The following is a 20759-nucleotide window of genomic DNA, read 5'->3' on the forward strand; positions in this document are numbered from 1 at the left end:
CCTCTCTAGCAAACATACATAAATTATATTGCATTTATCAGTCAGTAGCTAATAAGTAATTGAATGCAGACAATTTCAGCTTGTTTGAAAATTATGAAAGTGTTACATACATGCACAGTAAGTTTATGTTATTTATATATATATATATATATATATATATAATAATGATTTTTACCATGAAAATTTGTCAAAAACAATGTCATAAATAAGATTGATTTTTCAATTCTGACCAAAATAAATAATTTAGCCATCTTATATTTGTTGAATGTTTGTGTGTGTGTGTGTGTCTGCTGGTAAACCTTACGTTGTGGGGACCAAGTGTCCCCACAAAGATAGTAATACCAGAAATCTTTGACCTTGTAGGGTCATTTTTTGATGCAAACAGCTCATGAATTTGTTTTTGTGAAAATGTAAAAATGCAGAAAGTTTTCTGTGAGGGTTGTGTTTAGGGGTAGGGTTAGTGTAGGGGGATAGAATATACAGTTTGTACAGTATAAAAACCGGTATATCTATGGAAAATCCCCATAAAACATGGAAACCCAACGTGTGTGTGTGTGTGCGCGCGCGTCTCCTCAGCCCTTCAGAAACAGAAGGCTATGGCATGGCAGATCTGGCTGTGCACTTCAGTGTTTCTGACAAACAGTTTAAGTGCATCTTGAGAGATGAGGGAGGGGGGGTCAGAGGTCAACAGTCTTGCTGAATGGACCACGCCATTGTGCGAAAGCCAGAATACGTCCACCAGCTTTATGCCTATTGTCTCAGAGCGCCTAGTTTGCTCCGAAAACCGGATTACACTTTCTCAGCGCAAGTAGATGACATCAGATTATGTGATCCAAAGCATTCCTAAAAAATACACACTTTTACGCAAGAACATCTTTAAATACAAACCTACACATCTTTGTAAAAATCTGATTTAAATTGGCACTTTTTTGATTGGTTCTTCTCACCTTCAGAGTTCATTTTGCACTCTTTATAATAACACAACAAAATAATCTTTTCTTAAAACAAAGTGTTGTAACTAACACCCTGGCTCTGCTACAGCACAAAACTGCTATTTAGAACCATTCACACCTCAAATGACAGCCATAGCATTAAAAAAGAGGGAAAAAACACATTAAAAAGTAAGGCCTAAAATTGCGAAGTGCACCACTACACAGTCGAGTCGTGTTTTCAGGGGCCCGAACACAAAAGACAAACGCGTAAACAAGTAAATAAATGATCCAGGTTGATTTTAAAAGGTTACAGGCACATCAGAATTTGCTGGGCGTGTGCATATTTCCATACGGCTCATGCATTGTGCATGCTCAAATAGAACAGCAAAGTACAAAGTTCAATGAATTATGCATTTTTGCATTGTGTCGCCGTTCTGAATAAATAATAGGCCGTTGTCCGTAAGACTGGCAAAAACGTGTACAAAAGATAAGAAAAGGGAGCACAACCAAAGTAGGAGAAAGTAAATAGAAAGCATGTATTTAGTGGGGCGATTTTAGCTGGAGATATTATTCTCCTGTGGGCCCAGCGGTGGCCGCTCATTGAAGTCAAATGACTTTAATGATTGGGTTATGTAGTTGAAGTCAATTGGTGGTTGTCAGTCTCAGAGGTTGTCCCTCCTCTCCTCCTGTCCTCCCCTGTTTGTTAGCCTTGTGTTTTATGTGTCAGCGTCTAAAACTACGATGGCCACACTAGTTGCCCCTGTTAGTCAAGAGACAAAAGCTTATTCCACGAGTCAATCAGCTTGTTTGAAGGGAGACAAACAGCCTAAAAGTGGCAGAATAATAACAAGGAAACAGATCCACTTATGCATATGATCTAAAATGGCACACTTAAAGGAACAATTCCGCCAAAAATGAAAATGCTGTCATCATTTACTCACCCTCATGCGTTCCAACCCCTATGACTTTCTTTCATGGAACGCAAAAGGAGTGAGGCAGAATGTCCTGGCTCTAAAATCTCACCCATGTTCTCATCGTCAAGCATCAAGAAACATTGTGTTAGGTTTGGCATAAACACACATCATTAAATTTCGTGCTTCATTGAATCTCGAGGTGCCACATTTGAATGTCTAACACCACAAGTGAGATTTAAGTTACCCCCAGCTAACACAAATGTGGCTGTGTCCGAAATCTCCCACTACTCACTATATAGTGGACTATATAGTGAGCTCGCCATTTTGTAGGGCTGTCCGAATGTATAGTGATTATTATTATACCCTATATAGTCCACTCAATGTATCCCAGAATGCATTTTGAAAAGTAGTGTACAACCGATGGTCACTAACCCAAGCCCTATACCATCATGCATTGCGCTGATCGTAAAAGACCTATCAGCATCATCTTCATCTTTAACTTACACTTTGACGACGTCTCGCTAGCGTAGCAGGAACAGCACGTCGTTTTCTGTGTCTAGAAATCCTGTTTCTTTTGCTAATCCACAAAATCTTCTGAATCACGAGAACAAACAAAGATAAATATTGAGTGGCATCTCCACAGAGTCTAAAAGCTGTTTTATTAAGAGTATTATGAGCAAGATATTTGATAACGTGGATCTGTTTTTTTTTTTTTTTTCTAATGTCGACAGGCAAGAGAAAACGGTGTGGCGCGAAAATGAAAATATATGAAATATGTGTATTAATTTTATTTATGTTTATAAGTTATAATCACGCGTGGAGTAACGCATTATAACAGAAACGGCCAGAAATGACTTTTAATTTTACAATTTTGGAGAAATAAGCTCAATATAATGTAATGTAGCTATTTATATATAAAAAAATCTATTTAGCCCAGAGCTGGCTCGGCACCAGCTGACAGATGATGGCGCGTTTAATCAACGGCGCCGAGAGACGATCGAGTAGTGTCCGAAAGTGGTGTTTCTATTATGCTGGTGAGCTCACTATATAGTGCTCTACTCCCTACCCCCTACATAGGGGTTAGGGAGTAGTGGTTTGAGTGGAGATTTCGGACACAGCCAATGTTCTACGAACGTTTTGCTAATGTTCCCATTAAAACGGTATTTCTGAGCGTTCAAAGTGTAAACACCCGATAACTTTGAATGACCGTTCTGTTAACGTTATTGGAAAAATGTTAGTTTATGGGATAGTGGATTTGAATTTGTATAAGACTTAAGTTTTGGATTTCCTCCTCACACAAAGCTATCAAATGACTTCAGAAGATTTGGAGTATAGCACACAAGTGGTTGAGACATTGTTACACTTTCTCACTCCCAACTTGTCACCTATTGACACTAGGTCAGAACCCCTCAGCTTCACTTTTTAACGATGTTAAAAACCTTTTTTTGACATGGGGATGTCATGATGAAATTATGTATTGGGTTATAATTTTGCCATTATGACATGTTGGGGTGTGATTCTCAATTTAATCAGCAAGTATGATTTTATTTACATTTATTTGATTTACTTTAGACCCGTTTGAACACGTAACCAAACCCCACCCCTAAACCTACCCATTTGTGTATTATATAACATAAAACACAGTATATAACGGGCAGATACAACTACAGGCACACTTTATTCAAAAAGTACAAATATACGATTACAATTCCGAGGCCAAACGAGGTCCGAAATCGAATACTGTCTGAGTAGGTACATTTGAATTTGAACTTACTTTGCGACCATTAAAAAAGTACGTTCTACATAGTACGGATATGTGTAGTATGAATGTAATCCGCACTTACTCGCCTCCATTCATAAATCCTCTCCCGTGGCCTAATGGGACAGTAAAGTGTCCATCGTATGCACACTTCAGAGTCTCGCCAGAAGTAGCAGGTCATCTGGGAACTTTTCGAATACTATGTATTTAGACATACTACTCTTTTGGCGTGCTGGTTTTCACATTCTATATAGCAGGGAAGTATTTGATTTTGGACGCAGCGTGTATCTTATGAATGAGATATGACTGCGTGCGTTCACGGAGAAGGATTATTAGAGATTAAAAAGGTCCACTCTGTTCTTCACATAAAAATATTGTATGGCTTCAGAAGACTTGAAATGTTATAGTATTTGTGTTATTCACCTGTTACGTGTTTTATATTGTTAAGAAGTGGGTAGGTTTAGGGTAGGAGCGGGGTTATTTGCTCCAGAATATAAAAGTGTAAATATTTATAAAATCATTTCTACTTTTACAAATGCAAAGAATGAAATGCGTCTTGATTTGACGCACAAGGCAAACAACTGAAAGCAATGGAGTACCCTGTGACATGACGAACGGTGCTAAAAGGGTGCATTAAAAAGTGACTCCGAGGGGTCCCGACCAAGCGTCAATATGTGACGAGTTGGCAGTGAGAACCTGCTGTTTATGGTGGTTTTTTTTAGTAATTTATGAAGCTTCACAGTCTCATCCACAGTCTTTTTCGGTGTATGGAAAAGAGCAGCTAGGACATTCTGCCTATTGAGGAAATAAATAAATTCATACAGGTTTGTAATGACAAGAGGGTGATCGCATTAGCATTTTTGGTTGAACTGTCCCTTTAAACAAGAAAGTGAGCAATATAAGCTAGATAAGGCAACCACCAAGGACCCCTCACTTAATCAGTTAGATATCATGTAAGCAAAGGAAACAATCCACACTCAACAACAACTACACAAGAGCTTCATGATCAGATTAAGACCTCCGCAGCAGTTGCATCAGCACAATTCCTGGTAGGATTTGACTGAACAAAGCCCTCCGTACAGTAAACACACAGCGATCTTTCCGGCTAGACAACGAGCCTGTTATGAGATCTCCGGCTTTATGAGAGATCAGATATCTTATCTCAAACAGACAACTGCTCGTCTTTTCAAAGGAAGCAAATAATTGAAGACAGTGGATTACAAGATTCAGGAGTGTCCAAACTCGCGTTGTACGTGATTCTTGTAAATTACTTCTGAGTCACTTCCTCTGAAAAAGAGTGGGAACAGCCTTCATCAAACAATAGGCTGTTTTGATCTATTGTCTAAGTGGTGACATCTTGACAGCAGCGGGTCCTGTCCACATCTCCCTGACAGTAACGTGCTCGCTGTCTCTTCAAGCATCTCACAGGATGCTCATCATAAAGGCTCATGATGGGGATTTTCTGATATACTCTTAAAAACGGCTCAAACTGATACTAGACTGTAGGTACCCCATCCTATTATATGATTCCTGTATTTCAATAACAACTACCAAAATAAGCATGTGATCAAACAGTGCTCCTGCAATACATATTAACAACCTGTGTACATTTATGACTGCAGTAAACGCTCTGCTGCGATTTTAGACTTGACGCGTTCACTGTAGAAGCATTGTTGTGCTGAGATGGTATTATTAGACATTTACATCATAAACGGATTTATAAATGCATCGTCTCGGCCTTGGATGCTGATTGGTCAATTCAACGTTAGACATACTAAAATACACAACCGTTCAAAACTTTAGGTTTAATAGGATTTTTTGGTTTCACTTTATTTCAATGCTCCCTTTAAAGGTTCTCTAAGCGATCCTGGGTGACGTCACTTCTTGTTGACGTTCGATCCATTGTCAAACAAAACGGAGGCTAGCTAGACCCTCCCTCCTCCTCATCCGCACACTAACCCCCCAAACCCTTCTTGTCGGTCATTGGCTGGAACAGTTTGTTATGTTTCGGGGAGCGGGTCGCCGCAGTTTGCTTTTGTTGCTGTTTGTGGAGCCTGGGATGTCTACAGAGATCGCGTTTCTTTACAGTGTGTTCAGGGGACAGGCAGTCAGCGGTTAGTGAGGAGATGTTTGCTGTATGTGACAAAAAATGTTGTGACATCGCTTAGAGCACCTTTAACACATTCTGTTGACTATAAGTAACGTTGCACCTACATGTCTACTAACTCTAGTTAGAGTGTTTATTAGTAGACTGGTAGGGTTAGAGTTAGAAGAATAAATTGACATGTAGTTTCAGAGTTACTTATAGTCAGTGGAATGTCTGCTGTGGAGCATCAAAATAAAGTGTTAGCAGATATTAATCAGACAGTCTACTAATACTCTACTGAGAGTTAGTTGACATGGTGTTGCAAAGTTACTTATGGCCAAACAGAATATTCAAAAGGGACCATCAAAATAAAGTGTTACCGATTTTTTTTTTAAAAGTTTCTTTTCCCAAAATGCTGCATTTATTTGATTAAAAATACAGTAAAAATAGTAATATTGTGAACTATTATTATTGTAAATAACTGTTTTCTATTTTTAAATTATTTTAAAATGTAATTTATTCCTGTGATGCAAAGCTGAATTTTCATTGTCATTACTGATTTCTTTAGTTCACATGATCCTTCAGAAATCATTCTAATATGCTGATTTGGTCCTCAAGAAACCTTTGTTATTATTACCAATGTTGAAAACAGTTGTGCTACTTAATTTTTTGTAGCAATCGTGATACTTGTTTCTTTGATGAATAGAAAACATTTATTTGAATTTGTTTTTGTAAATTTGTAAATGTAAATTAAAAAAAAAAATGTCAGGACTATATCTTCTGGGTGGCTTTTAACAATTTTGTTTAATAAAACATTTTTAATGACAATAACATTTTTATTACAAAGTAACAATTTTATGAAAACAAGGCGCTTGGTTGAGCTGTATTTTAAATATATATGGTCACGGCATGACCTCTCAGATCATATTACTTAAAATAATCTAAATTGCCAAAATGATCTAAAAAATAACATAATTGTCATAATTATTTCAATAACTAGTGAATTAACAAATACAATTAACGAAGGAAAATTCACTTTTGGCATTGTGCATTGCTCACCAGAAACAGCCTATACAACAGCTTGAGGGAGTAGACGACCAATCAGACAGTGGAGATGACAGAGAAGAGACGTGACATAAACGAATGTTTACTCTCAGCTCACCTGGTCTTCGCTGATGTGGCACATGGCCAGGTTGTGCTCTTCATGGGACGGGGCTGTGCGCACATATTTGAGCCAACTCCCACTGGCCTCCAGAGCCCCATCCAGACAGAACTTCACATTGCCCATGTTGTCCATTACCTGGAGATAGAGAAACACAATGCATTTTAAAGGGTGCTGTCATTAAAACATATCTGCAGACAGTGACTACTACGAGGATAAGTGATGTAATATATAACAGACGTCATATAAAGGAGCAGCTAGTCAAACATGAGGTTATACTTTATTTCGATTGTCCACTTTAGACACTCTACTAACTTTGCAACTACATGTCAACTAACTCTCCTTAGAGACTGTGGTAGACTGTTAGGGTTCGGGTTAGTAGAATAAGTTGATATGTAGTTGCAGAGTTGCTTATAGTCAGTAAAATGTCTGTTGGGGGACCATAAAAATAAATTGTTAGCAGATATTAGGCTACTAATATTGACTGTCAGTTAACAAGTAGAATGTCTAAAGTGGACTATTGAAATTACGTGCAACCAAAAGATATTTACTTTATCTGTAGTTTACAAGAATCAAATCTACTTTTTCCTCTCTGCTCACATTGTTATACATCGAAAGGGGGGATTTAAACATTGAAGACGTCTTCAATGCTGTGTGAAGCCTCAGAGGCTCATGTTGATTAACTTTGGTTAACCTGACACTACTAGGGAAGTAGAGTTTGAGGTGTCTGGTTACTTGTCAAGGGAAACGGAGAGAGAGAGATGGAGGGATTGAGAGAGGCAAAGTGAGACAGGATGTCAGGAAATGACCGGAAGGAGAGTGGACGCTGTTCTCTCGTGAGATTTACGGCGCTCTTTTGTTGATATATTACCCAGCAAAAGTGAGAAATGCCACTGAAAGCTGTGGAGTCTCTCTTTGAAAACAGAAACTCTGTATAAATGTTTGCTTCAGCTCTATGAAGTTGAAACCAAATATCAAGTGTGCCGTGAGCGATTAAGACAGAAACGGAATATCCGCACAAGTGGCGTGAATCCGTGCTAATAAATCTGTCTCTGGGCCCATGTTAGCCCTGAACTCCAGAGTGATTATATTCCAGCACATTAACACTCACAGTGGGCTGTATTTGGAACATCTATACGGATTTTAATCAAGACAAATGAGTTTCATAGTCAGTTCAAATAATTTAGCAATTAAATATTTCATTTTGTGGTGTTGTTTTATTTCTAAAAGGTAGAATGCACATTTTCCAGGTAGGAATGCTTGTTAAGGTGTAACCGTTCATAAGTAAGTGGCTGGTAAACATGAGCTATATTTTAGAAAATTGACATACTTATTGAAAACGGTTTTAAACACAATGTTTACTAATTTGTTTAAAAATTAGTGAGCCCATATTAATTGGGAGGCCACATGAAATACTTATATTTTAGGACTTTTTAAAGGAATTAGTAAAGGCAAAAGTTAATTACAAATGGTTACCAGTCACAAAATTAATTTATATGTTACTTTCCCTTATATATTTATTTATATACTTTCCCGTATATATTTATAAAAAAAAAAAAAAACTAAAATGTTAATGTTGACAGTATTGAAATGTTATTGCATTATTTATGAAAAGGCGTTTAAAAGCATAATTAATGGCTTTCTAATCATAAAGCATCATGAATGGCATTATAGGGTATTATGCGTATAGACTCCCAGAAAAGTGTTATCAATGTGTGTGTATTTGTTTGAGAGGTTCAAACACATACAAATGTTCAGACATACAATCAAAGTTTTAAACAAGGATAATGCATTGTTGTTGATCATGTGTTAAAACAATATAATCTTCAAATGGAGACCTATGAATGGGGAAGTATTACAATGTCTTATAATGCTGATTTCTTCATGTACATGACAAATGACTGACTTTTAAAATTTCAGAAGTTGTGTTGGGTGTGAGAGAGCAAGATGCACGTGTGAAGTTTGTTGAAGCTGGAAAGGGACATGTTCACGTGTACTGCGGTCAAATACTCAAAACTGAACAAGACTTTAAGAATAATTCACCAATGTACACATTTCCAACATCCACAAATGAACAAGAATTTAAATCAAGATAAATGAGTTGCAAAATGGTACAGTATCCCAGACAAAAATGGAAAATGTAAAAGTATTTTTTTTAAAACGCAAATGTCTCGTCATCTAGATATAAAAATCATTGATATTTTTTTATGTTACCTTAAATTATATGTTTCTCTGTAAAGCTGCTTTGAAACAATTCATTGTTAAAAGCGCTATATAAATGAAGATGACTTGACTTGACTTGACTTATGTATGTTGTTTTGGAGAGCTGAAATGATACCCAAGACGACGCAAATATGCAAATATATGTCACTGAAATAGTTAATAGGAACAATACTGCACAGTGAACACAAGCAATTCATTCACAAATACACATATTCATGTGAAGGTGAACTCATCTGTCTTAACAAACTAACTACAGGTATCGCTCATGAGAAACAGGTTACTTTGAGGAGGGATTGGGGCTGTAAAAGGGTTTGCAAACACTGGTTCTCCAGGTGCAACAGTGATTTACACACATCGTAATAAGAGAAACATCACCTATATATTTATTAGTGGCCTTTGCTAAGGCAAGAACTACTATTATTATGGCATTTGAACAAACCTCTAACCCTAAGTATTCAACTTTGGCATGTGCGACAAACTAATGATAACTTAAATTGGCCGTGGCTTTCTGAGGAGAGGTGTGCTTTTAGTTTTCAGACTAAATATGATCAAATGATTTGCACATGGTGGAAGACAGAACAGGCTAAATAGGTAAATCAGACTTGCTTGAAAGGATATCTATACCCTAAATCACACCCTAGCAACCGCATAGCAACATTCAGGCAACCGCACCGACCCAACCTAACTGATGTCATAGTCACACCTTGCTGGAAAACTGCTTTATAGATGAAATGAAGTAATTTAATATTTGATGACCTTTATAACGTACAAAATCAACAGTGAACTGACTTCAGCTGAACAATAGAGCTGCTTTACAGCCGGAGTGAACTCTGTTCGCATTAAATCTGCTTTGAAACAATCTGTATTGTATAAAGCGCTATATAAATAAAGGCGACTTGACTTGACTGTCCACTGTCAATAGCGATGTATGAAGCACCGCTCACACAGAAGTCACTATCAAACCAAGCAGCTTTCTGTTGGTCAACACAGCAAATCCGTGAAAAAAAGCTACTTTTCCCTCACGTGAAACTCCGCATTGTGCAGATTCCTATTGAAATGACTGGATTTTGCCTGTGAAATGGTGAATGTAAGTAACCACACCTTAATGAACCAACACTGCACACTGCAAGCGACTAAACTTATCTCTCCCATTCTAATCAGTTAAGCTCTGTACAATACAAGCATACAGACGTGACATGATACATTCAAATCCAGGAATCAGGTAAGGTTTTTTCCTCTTATCTCACTCTCCCTTCTAAGTTTCAGGCCCATTTTCTCTCTCTTTCTCTGCTTTCCCAAAAGTTTGAAGGGTCAAATACCAGAGGGACGGCTCTCGAGTCTGCTTTGGGGTTAAGGAGCCCCTCTGTGCCGTTTTAAGAGCCCAATTACTCCCATCAGGTGTGAGGAACTGCCTTTGCAGACGAGCTGGTACAAAAACACACACACACACACACACACACACACATGTGCCACTGGGAGTGTTTGTGCCACAAGGTGAAGAATAAGTGTGCTAAACAGCTTGAGCCAAGCCGTATTTCTAAAACGTCGACACCTTCACAGGCTAAACCGGGCACGAGCGAGTAATATAACGTGATTTTAGTTAGTCTTGTAGCTGAAGAAGAACAGAAAGAGTGAAAGGAAAGAATGCATGGTGAGACTGGGAGAGTGAGATGACCTCTGACCTTGATATGGAGCTAATCAAAGACAGAGAAAAACAATGAAATAGACAGAAACTTAACTATAACCTGGTTTCAGGTACACATACACACCCAACCAAATGATGAGCGCAGACACTTTTGTTGTTGACTTTAGTTTTTGATGCCATTTGTTACGGTTGCTTATAGTTTCCAAGCAACTGATGTGCATCAATATTTTACAGTGGCTTTGAAAGTGGATCATCTAGTTATATTTATAATCATATTGTGAAGACTGTTTCACTGCTGCCAATTTTTTCATTCATTTCTTATGTTTTGGTTTGTGTCCCTCATATTCCAAAACAACAGATATTTCTGAAGAATATTGGGAACAAACCGACAAAAAATGTTCCACAGAAGAAAAAAAGTCATACCTCTTCGGAACGGCATGAGGGTGAGTAAATGATGACAGGATTTTGGTGTCACCTGTCAAGCTCTCAAATCCAAAAGCGGGAGCAAATTCCTTTTTTCAGAGCAATTTAAGTGCAAAGCATCTTATTCTCCCAGCAATCCATCTCAATCAGGTACAAAATGTGCTAAAATAGCACTGCGTTGTCTACTTCAGTTCTGTTCTGTTCAAATATGTCTCCTTTCTATGCAAATGCAGCCTATCGCATATTGTGTTCAATGCGTTTGCCTGAAATTCATTTTAAAATAAATGTTTTGTGTACATTTTCTAATGATCATGGCAGCAGTAATTCATCAAATGATGGGGAAGAGTATTACCGCTGATGATCTGGATGTGTGAACCAGTCAAACACACTTCATGTGTGTAGATTGCAGTGAAGTTTTGCCTGCAAAACACACCCGATCACATTGGTTTGCTGCATCCTTCACAACCGACATGTATAAAGGGTATTTGTGAGTCCAGCAAAGACGGTTTGTGTGTTTGTGGTGTCACCTGATTTGCATAATTCCTTTAGTGAATCAAAAACAATGCTATCAGCGGGCTAAATTCATTCTTGGTGAATTCCTCCCTAGTTTTAATGGATGTGTGTGTGAGATTTCCTCCCTCCGTACAGAAGCCCGACAGGATATATGATAAGACAGACCCTGAATTGAACACTTTTGTTTCTCACAAAGGGAAAAGAGGGAAATTCCCCTGCAAACCCTTTTAAACCGGCAGCTGCACACACACACACACACACACATGCTGTCCACCTTTACGGCATACAGCTCCTCAACCTGCATGACTGATGTAGTGTGCAAAGTGAACATCTCATAAAACGTCACCTGCAGTCAGGCCTACATGTACCTGTAACATATCAATATTTTACAACGCCAGCAAACACCATTTCCGAAGCCGTATATAACCGGGGCCCGCAAACACAAAGTATTCACACATTATTCATAGTAATAAAGGTCTGAAAACATGTTGTGCTTCTTGTTGTGGTGCTAAAAGAAAGTCGAAAAACCGTAGAAGTGGGTCAAAGCATTCATTTCAGTGTGAGGGTTCTTGTGAAGTGTTTCGTTGATTAGGTGTTGTGTGTGCACTGCCGAGAAGAAACACACATTGTGTTGAAAGTTCTTATCTCTCACCTGTGTTTGTATTTATGTGAAGCAGGGTGTGTGAGAGTTTGTAGGGGGGTGTGTGTATGTGTAATGTTCTTACTTGACCATGTGGTGGTTTTCTAACATAAACCACAGTGAGAAGTTTGACTTTTTTCACATTCAATATTGATATTGAAACGATGGCATTAAGACACCAACTTTCAATATTCAAAGGTTTGGGGTCAGATTTATTTTATTTATTAATTATATATATATATATATATATACACTCACCGGCCACTTTATTAGGTACACCTGTCCAACTGCTCGTTAACACTTAATTTCTAAGCAGCCAATCACATGGCGGCAACTCAGTGCATTTAGGCATGTAGACATGGTCAAGACAATCTCCTGCAGTTCAAACCGAGCATCAGTATGGGGAAGAAAGTTGATTTGAGTGACTTTGAACGTGGCATGATTGTTGGTGCCAGAAGGGCTGGTCTGAGTATTTCAGAAACTGCTAATCTACTGGGATTTTCACGCACAACCATCTCTAGGGTTTACAGAGAATGGTCCGAAAAAGAAAAAACATCCAGTGAGCGGCAGTTCTGTGGGCGGAAATGCCTTGTTGATGCCAGAGGTCAGAGGAGAATGGCCAGACTGGTTCGAGCTGATAGAAGGGCAACAGTGACTGAAATAACCACTCGTTACAACCGAGGTATGCAGCAAAGCATTTGTGAAGCCACAACACGCACAACCTTGAGGCGGATGGGCTACAACAGCAGAAGACTCCACCGGGTACCACTCATCTCCACTACAAATAGGAAAAAGAGGCTACAATTTGCAAGAGCTCACCAAAATTGAACAGTTGAAGACTGGAAAAATGTTGCCTGGTCTGATGAGTCTCGATTTCTGTTGAGACATTCAGATGTTAGAGTCAGAATTTGGCGTAAACAGAATGAGAACATGGAACCATCATGCCTTGTTACCACTGTGCAGGCTGGTGGTGGTGGTGTAATGGTGTGGGGGGTGTTTTCCTGGCACACTTTAGGCCCCTTAGTGCCAATTGGGCATCGTTTAAATGCCACGGCCTACCTGAGCATTGTTTCTGACCATGTCCATCCCTTTATGGCCACCATGTACCCATCCTCTGATGGCTACTTCCACCATGTCACAAAGCTCTAATCATTTCAAATTGGTTTCTTGAACATGACAATGAGTTCACTGTACTAAAATGGCCTCCACAGTCACCAGATCTCAACCCAATAGAGCATCTTTGGGATGTGGTGGAATGGGAGATTCGCATCATGGATGTGCAGCCGACAAATCTGCGGCAACTGTGTGATGCCATCATGTCAATATGGACCAAACTCCCTGAGGAATGCTTCCAGCACCTTGTTGAATCTATGCCACGAAGAATTGAGGCAGTTCTGAAGGCAAAAGGGGGTCCAACCCGTTACTAGCATGGGGTACCTAATAAAGTGGCCGGTGAGTGTATATATATAATTTATTTTGTATTATTATATAAATTGTAATAGTATTTCAAAATTATACTGTTTTAATGTATTTTGTAATAAAAATAAATGCAGCTTTAGTGAGGATAAGAGACTTCTCTCAAAATTAAAAGATTTAATTTACTCAAAATTCACTAAAACAATTTTGAAATATTTTTCTCAAATCTAATATTCCATTAGCCTAACTGTGGATGGGATTTCAAATATGTTGGCGCATTGATATCAAATTGATCTAATCTGTGTTTATATTCTATTCTATTTAAATATGAAATTTTATTAGGCTTTCATTTGAAATTCTTTTTTTTTAATGTATTGATAATTAGACCTAAGATTTCGTAAGTGCAAAGCCGCCCCAAACGTCTCAGGAGGTGTCTGTCCTCATTCAGGCTTGAGCACTTCAGAAATGAGGGACGCTGGGAGAATTCTCGGTGCTTGTCACCCTCATTGTGTAAAACAGGAAGGCTTAGCTGACACCTCTGTAGAGAGCGGCCCAACACAATGGCTAATGCAGTGACACAAGAACAAGCATACACACTCTCTGTGCTCATATCCTGGGGAAGTGTGTGTGTGTGTGTGTGTGTGTCTGTGGTCCTGATAAACCCTACATTGAGGGGACCAAATGTCCCCAACAAAGATAGTAATACCATTCATTTTTGACCTTGTGGTGACATTTATTTGGTCCGCATGAAGAGAAAAGCTTATAAATCATACAGAATGATGTTTTTGGAAAAATGTAAAAAATTCTGAAAGTTTTCTGCGGAGAGAATATACAGTTTGTACAGTATAAAAATCATTATGCCTATGGAAAGTCCCCATGAAACATGGAAAGCCGACATTAATCACTGTTGTGGTGGTGTTTTGTGGGTCTGTGTGCCACAGTAATGGACTTACTGGACTTAATGGTTTACCTGATTATAATTTTTCAGGAAAATTATGTTAAATTGGGAGTATATGATACATCAGGATTTTGAGGAATGTTTCTTTGTAGTTTCTTTGTTCAATCATCTCAATCATCAGTGCATTGCATTATATATTTTGTCCCCCACAATCAAAGTATTTAAATTTCATCCTACCAAAATGTATCATTGGGGGAGATTTATAGCGACAACTGATAATTATATAGAATTTATGTAAGTAGTGCTATTGTTATTAAAGATAATTTCATCTTACTTTTTGTCATCTTACTGCTTTTTTTTTTTGCTCAGTTTGTTTCCCCCTCCTCTATTTTTTGAGCCTCATCCTGCTATATGAGCAATAAAAGCATGATGTACCAAATACGATACTCAACAAAAAACACATGAAAAATATTTTGTGTAAAGGTTAACTGTTCCATTAAAAAAAAAAAAAAAAAAAAAAAATATGTCAGGCTTTACAGGGTGAAGAAAATCTGAGTGTGGTTCCCAGGCAGTTAATAGGTTATGTGTTGAGCGTTGTTTATTGTGATGCTATATGTGGTTGTTAGGGTGTTTTAGATGGTTGCTAGGTGGTTTCTTACTGAGCCAAGAAAAAACAGCCCACCAAAAGTCTCTACAATAGAGATTCTCTATGATATGATGCAAGTCTTAGGGTTATTTTTGCTGTTTTATCTTCTGCCAGGTGAACCTTTGGTGGTGAAACAGAAGCAGAGAAGGCAGTAGAGATGGCAGCTAGAGGGCAGTCATGTACGGGGCCCGTGGAGACAGAAGAAAGGTCAAACACATCCTCTTCCTTCACACTCACACTCCATCAGCTGACCTCCGACTTAAACATGTGTCCCTGTGCTGTAATTAACAGCTCTGGTTAGAGTTCATTAAAGTCAGATCCAGGATCAGTTTCCCATAATCAGATTCTTATCGCACACATTACGTCTGGAATCCAAAACTGGCCACGGATCAGAGGAGAAGCACACCTCGTACAACAGACACTTTTTTTATGCTGAGTGGGGGGAAAAAATCAACGCGGTGTGTAAGGTAATGCAGAGTCACATGATGCAATATGAAACCGGGATTGTACATGGTTTTTCTGTGACTATTTTTCCTTTATTTTTTATTCTTTTTCCTTATGGATTTTTCATAGGTTGAAAGGCATGGAGCACATTTAGAACACTTTAGAATGCATTTAACTAATGTAAAATGATGCATCACAGAGTGAATGTTTTACTATTGCAAATGTTATCCATCAGAATTTTAGATACAATTCAATAAATTATATGCTATTATAGTATTTATTAATATTTAGAATTCACTTTTAATTGTATATTTTCAGTATTCATTTTAAATTTAGTTTTAGTAATTTTGTTATGTGCTTTTGTCATTTTAATTTTTTTGTTTATTTATATACAGCTTTAATTAGTTTTTATATCAGTTATAGTTTTAGTAATTTTAGTAATATAGTAAATGAAACAGTAATTTGACTTCAATTAGAACTAATTTATTTCAGTTAGTTGCCAAATTGTATATATTTATTGTATATATTGTTAATAGATTTTTGTCCAGCTTTTATTTAATTACCAAAAATGATTGCAATTGTGATTCCAGAAGGAAGATGGGAAAACGAATGAAAAAATCCCATATATGGAGGGACAAGAACAATATAGACCAGAATATCACTAGTAGTGGGTTCTTTTGACTCGAGCTAGAAAGAAACTCCCTAGCAACCAGCCAGAACACCCTACCATTTCCCTGGTAACGCCCAAGCATACAACAATTACATTTACATTTTGACTACATCCCTTAAAATACATTCGCTGATGAATCATGAGCAACAAGACCAAGAACGTGTTAAAAAAGCTCAATTTTATTCCATATTGTCTTTAAAGTTGTGCCTCAGGCTGGATAATTTGCACTTTTCTACCATTTCAGAGGGCCAGTGGGTTATATTTATACACATGGCAGTTTCTTGACATTGGCGCGGCCCCCTCCAGCCCTCGCCCAGACAGACAGACACATATACACACACACTCATGTCCATTCATTATACCTTATCTAGCCAGGGCTAACCTGCAACCCTGACACAGGATATCCTGCTGCCTTCATTACAGTGCCAGAAGTCATTACTCCACGTCACACACACACACTCGCGCAGCCATACACCTCCTAACTCTTTCAAGCTGCCTCCAGACGCACGCCACACACACCAATGGCAACGTTAGCATCAAAGTCAACAGCGTAGTCTGGGCTGCCAATGAGGTGAGACAGAACAACAGCCATCAACAGATTGACAGACAGACAGAGAAGAAACATTATTAAAGAGGAAGTCTCACTCAATTTGTGGTCATAGTAAGATAATAGGGCAGTGAGAACGCTTATAGGATGAAGATGTGTGTTTGTGTGTTTCCCGATGGACAAATCCCTCATAGTTAAAGGGATAGAACATTTTGTCATCACTTACTCATCCTCAAGTTGTTCCAAACTTGTATGAGTTTCTTTCTTCTGCTAAAAACAAAAGACGATATTTTGGGGTAATATGGGTAACCAAACAGTTGATGGGCCCAATTGATTTCTAGCGTATTAAAAAAAAAAAAAAAAAAAATACTATGAAAGTCAGTGGGGCCCATCAACAGTTTGGTTACCCATATTACCCCAAAATATCGTCTTTTGTGTTCAGCAAGATAGAAATTCATACTGGTTTGGAACAACTTGAGGGTGAGTAAATGATGACAGAATTGACTTTTTTTGTGAAACCAAAGACCTTTAAGTGTGCTGTCTCCTTTCCCTACTGTTCTGATGGACAAGAACCTGGAGAGAGGGTCCGACCCAAACCGTACATTTCAGAGGGATAGAGAGAAAATCCCATTAATCCTATTTTATTAACTTCACTGGACTTGGTTGGATGTGCATCTAAATGTGCTTGTGTTGCCAGATCTCTCCCGTCATTCTACCCTCTCTCTCTAAAATCAGTCCCAGACATGTATTAATAAAAGTCAGTCTGCAACCACAAAGCGCCCGTACGGTTCAGACAGACACCAGCAGCTCTGCTCATCAGCGTGTACTTTGTGACTATATCACAACGCCCGATGAGCAATGACTTTACCTCACTGGCTCGGTCCAAAACACGCCTGCAAGTCCTAAAAGAATGTTTGCTGTCAATGCAATGCAGAGCCAAACCCTTACAGCCGTACGGCTTCTATCGTGTAAATGCAATGTCATTGAAAGCCTAAAACAGCTTCCTTCTGTCAAACAAGTTCGTGAAATTCCTCCAAATGTGCCCAGATTTGTTTAATGAGACTTTCTTGAACCAAACAGTTTTCATTTCGGAGAATAATTACAGTGGGAAAGGAAATTACGGAACGTTTCATACAGAATTTTTCATCCATGCTATTTGAAAAATCATTTCACAATAACATTTAGTATAGTGACCCAGGGGGACATGACACAACAAAATTATCAATGCAAGGAAAAGTTTAAAACCCTCAGTTCACAAATAAATGGAAAACGAGCCACAGCACAGCTAAAATACAAGACAACATATTAGCCATAACACAGCACAAAGAAATCACAGCTAAAATGAAACCAATACAACAAAAATAAACCACAAAACAGAAATGATACGCAACAAAGAGTTTCCATTATTCCGTTAACAGAATGGAAATATATGTTAAAAACCACAAAAGTGGTTCTGCAAAATCTTCTGCATACTTATTATTTATTTATTATTATTATTTTTTACAAATATTTAGTTTTTATTTATTTGTTGTCTTCAGTTTCTGCTGTGTTAATATAGATTCATCTTAGTCAGTTTCTTATGCTCATCGGGCTATATTTATTGAATCAAAAATGTAAAAACAGCATTTTTGTTACATATTATTACAATTTAAAGTAATAGTTTTCTATTTTAATTTATTTTAAATTATAATTTATTCCAGTGAACGCTAAGCAGAAATTTAAGCCGCATTATTCCAGTCTTCAGTGTCACATGATCCTTCAGTCCAATATACTGATTTGCTGCTCAAGAAACATTTCTTGTTATTGTCAGTGTAGAAACAGTTGTGCTGCTTCATAAATCTGTGTAAATCGTGGTACTTACTGACCTCAACTTTCAATATGTATTGACTTTGCTTATCTTAATTCATGAATCATTTAAAATATAAGCAAAAAGGGCATGAATTCTGTTCTTTGTTGTACTGGTTACACGCAACAGCATCTGGAATACCTCCTTCTACACACACACACTGAAGTGTTTGTGGTTTAATCAGGTGTTTGTAGGTGGTGTGTAGGAAAGCCTGGGTGACGGGGCTACAAAAACCACCACCGGAGGGACATATCAAGAGTCCGTCTTCTTCACACACACCCGACACCCTCTAATACCCCAGTGACTGGCTCACTGTTTGGGTACGTAGGGCAAAACTTTCAGAATTGACTACCTGTTTCCCTCTGTGCTGTCATTAAGGATGGAACACACAACACAGATGTACCATTACGTAGAATAATAAGAGCCATTACACACACACACACCTTTGTAAATCTGTGAGGAGTCGTAAAATTTATTAGGAAAACCCCCTATTCCGCCGCTATGCGCATATGTGGGAATGTCGAGCTGCGGTTTGTGTTTCGCCATCATAATTTCTGTGACTCCTCATCTTGCGAGGGCAGGCTCTGGTTAATTAAAAAGCGGGTGAGCCTGGCTGGCTGGCCGGACGCTCTCGTAAAAACACATCTGGGCTGCGATGTGATTGGCGAAAGAGTGGGGCGGTGCTTCACTGCCACTGTTGAGAGTACGAGCGCTCCGATAGTCCCACTGTCACTCTGAGACTGAGACAGAACCGTGATCGATTACAGACGTACAGTATATGCACAGCGACTATGCAAGCCGGCCTGTGTCTCATTACCATAACACAGCTGCCACACACACAAAAATGTAATTGTTACACAGCGCTGCAAACTATCATTCATATGGTAAATAAAATGAATCACTGATGAAATACGATTTTGTCACGCTGAAAGTTTACACCTGGTATTAAGAAGTGTTTTGGTCGATCGGATCACAAGTGGGCAACCCCAAATACAGGTGTAAACGGGGTCTAAAACGTTTTGACTACTTCCAGAGGTAGTCGAAAACGCATTCCACCGGATTTCTGTCATAGTGTGAACGCTCGTGTGATTCGATCAGCCACAAAAGACCGCCATCTCTCCGGCTACTGATCTAACGTGTAAGCATTATGGGGAAGTGCGCTAGGCAGACGGGATTTAAACTTAGTCGGCTGGAGACCCAAATTTGGTTTGAAGACGAAAAACGTACGCGACGCAAGTGTTTTTTGCTAGTTTCAGCCCGACGCAATTATCATTTTCACGTCCTGCGCCACGTTGTTTAAATAGCAAATGCATTTGCGCCTATTTGTTCGACCATGTGCGTGCTGTTCTGAAAACGAGGTGTGTTCAGGACCATTGTTGGCACGTTGTCTGACAATGCTCTGCAACAAGTTCCATGAGAAAATGAGGCATGTGGATTATAATAGATTCTTAATTGATCCAATTGTGAAATGTACTTTCTTTTAGCTTAGCAACATGCTAATGCCAAAGTCAATTGCTTAACATGAGACACACTAATATACTTGCTCTTCAAGTAAACAGTTTGAAAATCAGTCAGTTATGAGGTTCCATCTCCCTCAAGATGCTGCCTTACAAGACAACGCCTCCAAGTTTACTCGGTTGAGGAACAGGACCTTAGAGAAGGTGTAGAGTAGAACTTTAAAACAGTGGAGCGACAGACGTAGGACTCATTTTCCTGTCTTGACCCGTCTTCTTGATAGCACGACGGCTGGTACGTATTAAGGTTTGACAGCAGCAGGATGGGCCCCTGAATACTCATTTGGTCACAGTGGTCAAAAAGCCCAACCGCACAAACTTTCTCAAATACACTCAACTGCATTTACAGTATCGTTCATGTCCGTTTCAATGAGAAATGAGTTATGCGCTTGAAGTTTAATACTTTTTAATAGTTATAATAACATGCTATCTCTGGATCATCCACTGGCTTTCGATAAAGGGGCTAGTAGGCAGTTTTATG

General features: G+C 38.5%; 1 protein-coding gene across 9 annotated transcripts in view; it reads right to left on the reverse strand.

Annotated features, from left to right (window-relative positions):
• The window catches only part of prdm16 (PR domain containing 16), a 248813-nt gene that overhangs the window by 24159 nt on the left and 203895 nt on the right, over positions 1–20759 (reverse strand). For all 9 annotated transcript variants that reach the window (XM_056246794.1, XM_056246791.1, XM_056246788.1 and 6 more), the window contains exon 4: positions 6854–6991. In XM_056246794.1, the coding sequence (XP_056102769.1) occupies positions 6854–6991 (138 nt within the window). The remainder of the gene's footprint in view (positions 1–6853; positions 6992–20759) is intronic.

Source organism: Rhinichthys klamathensis, unplaced genomic scaffold (genome assembly GCF_029890125.1).
Source record: "Rhinichthys klamathensis goyatoka isolate OS25496 unplaced genomic scaffold, OSU_Roscu_1.1 h1tg000040l_1, whole genome shotgun sequence".
In the NCBI taxonomy this organism is placed as follows: Eukaryota; Metazoa; Chordata; class Actinopteri; order Cypriniformes; family Leuciscidae; genus Rhinichthys; species Rhinichthys klamathensis.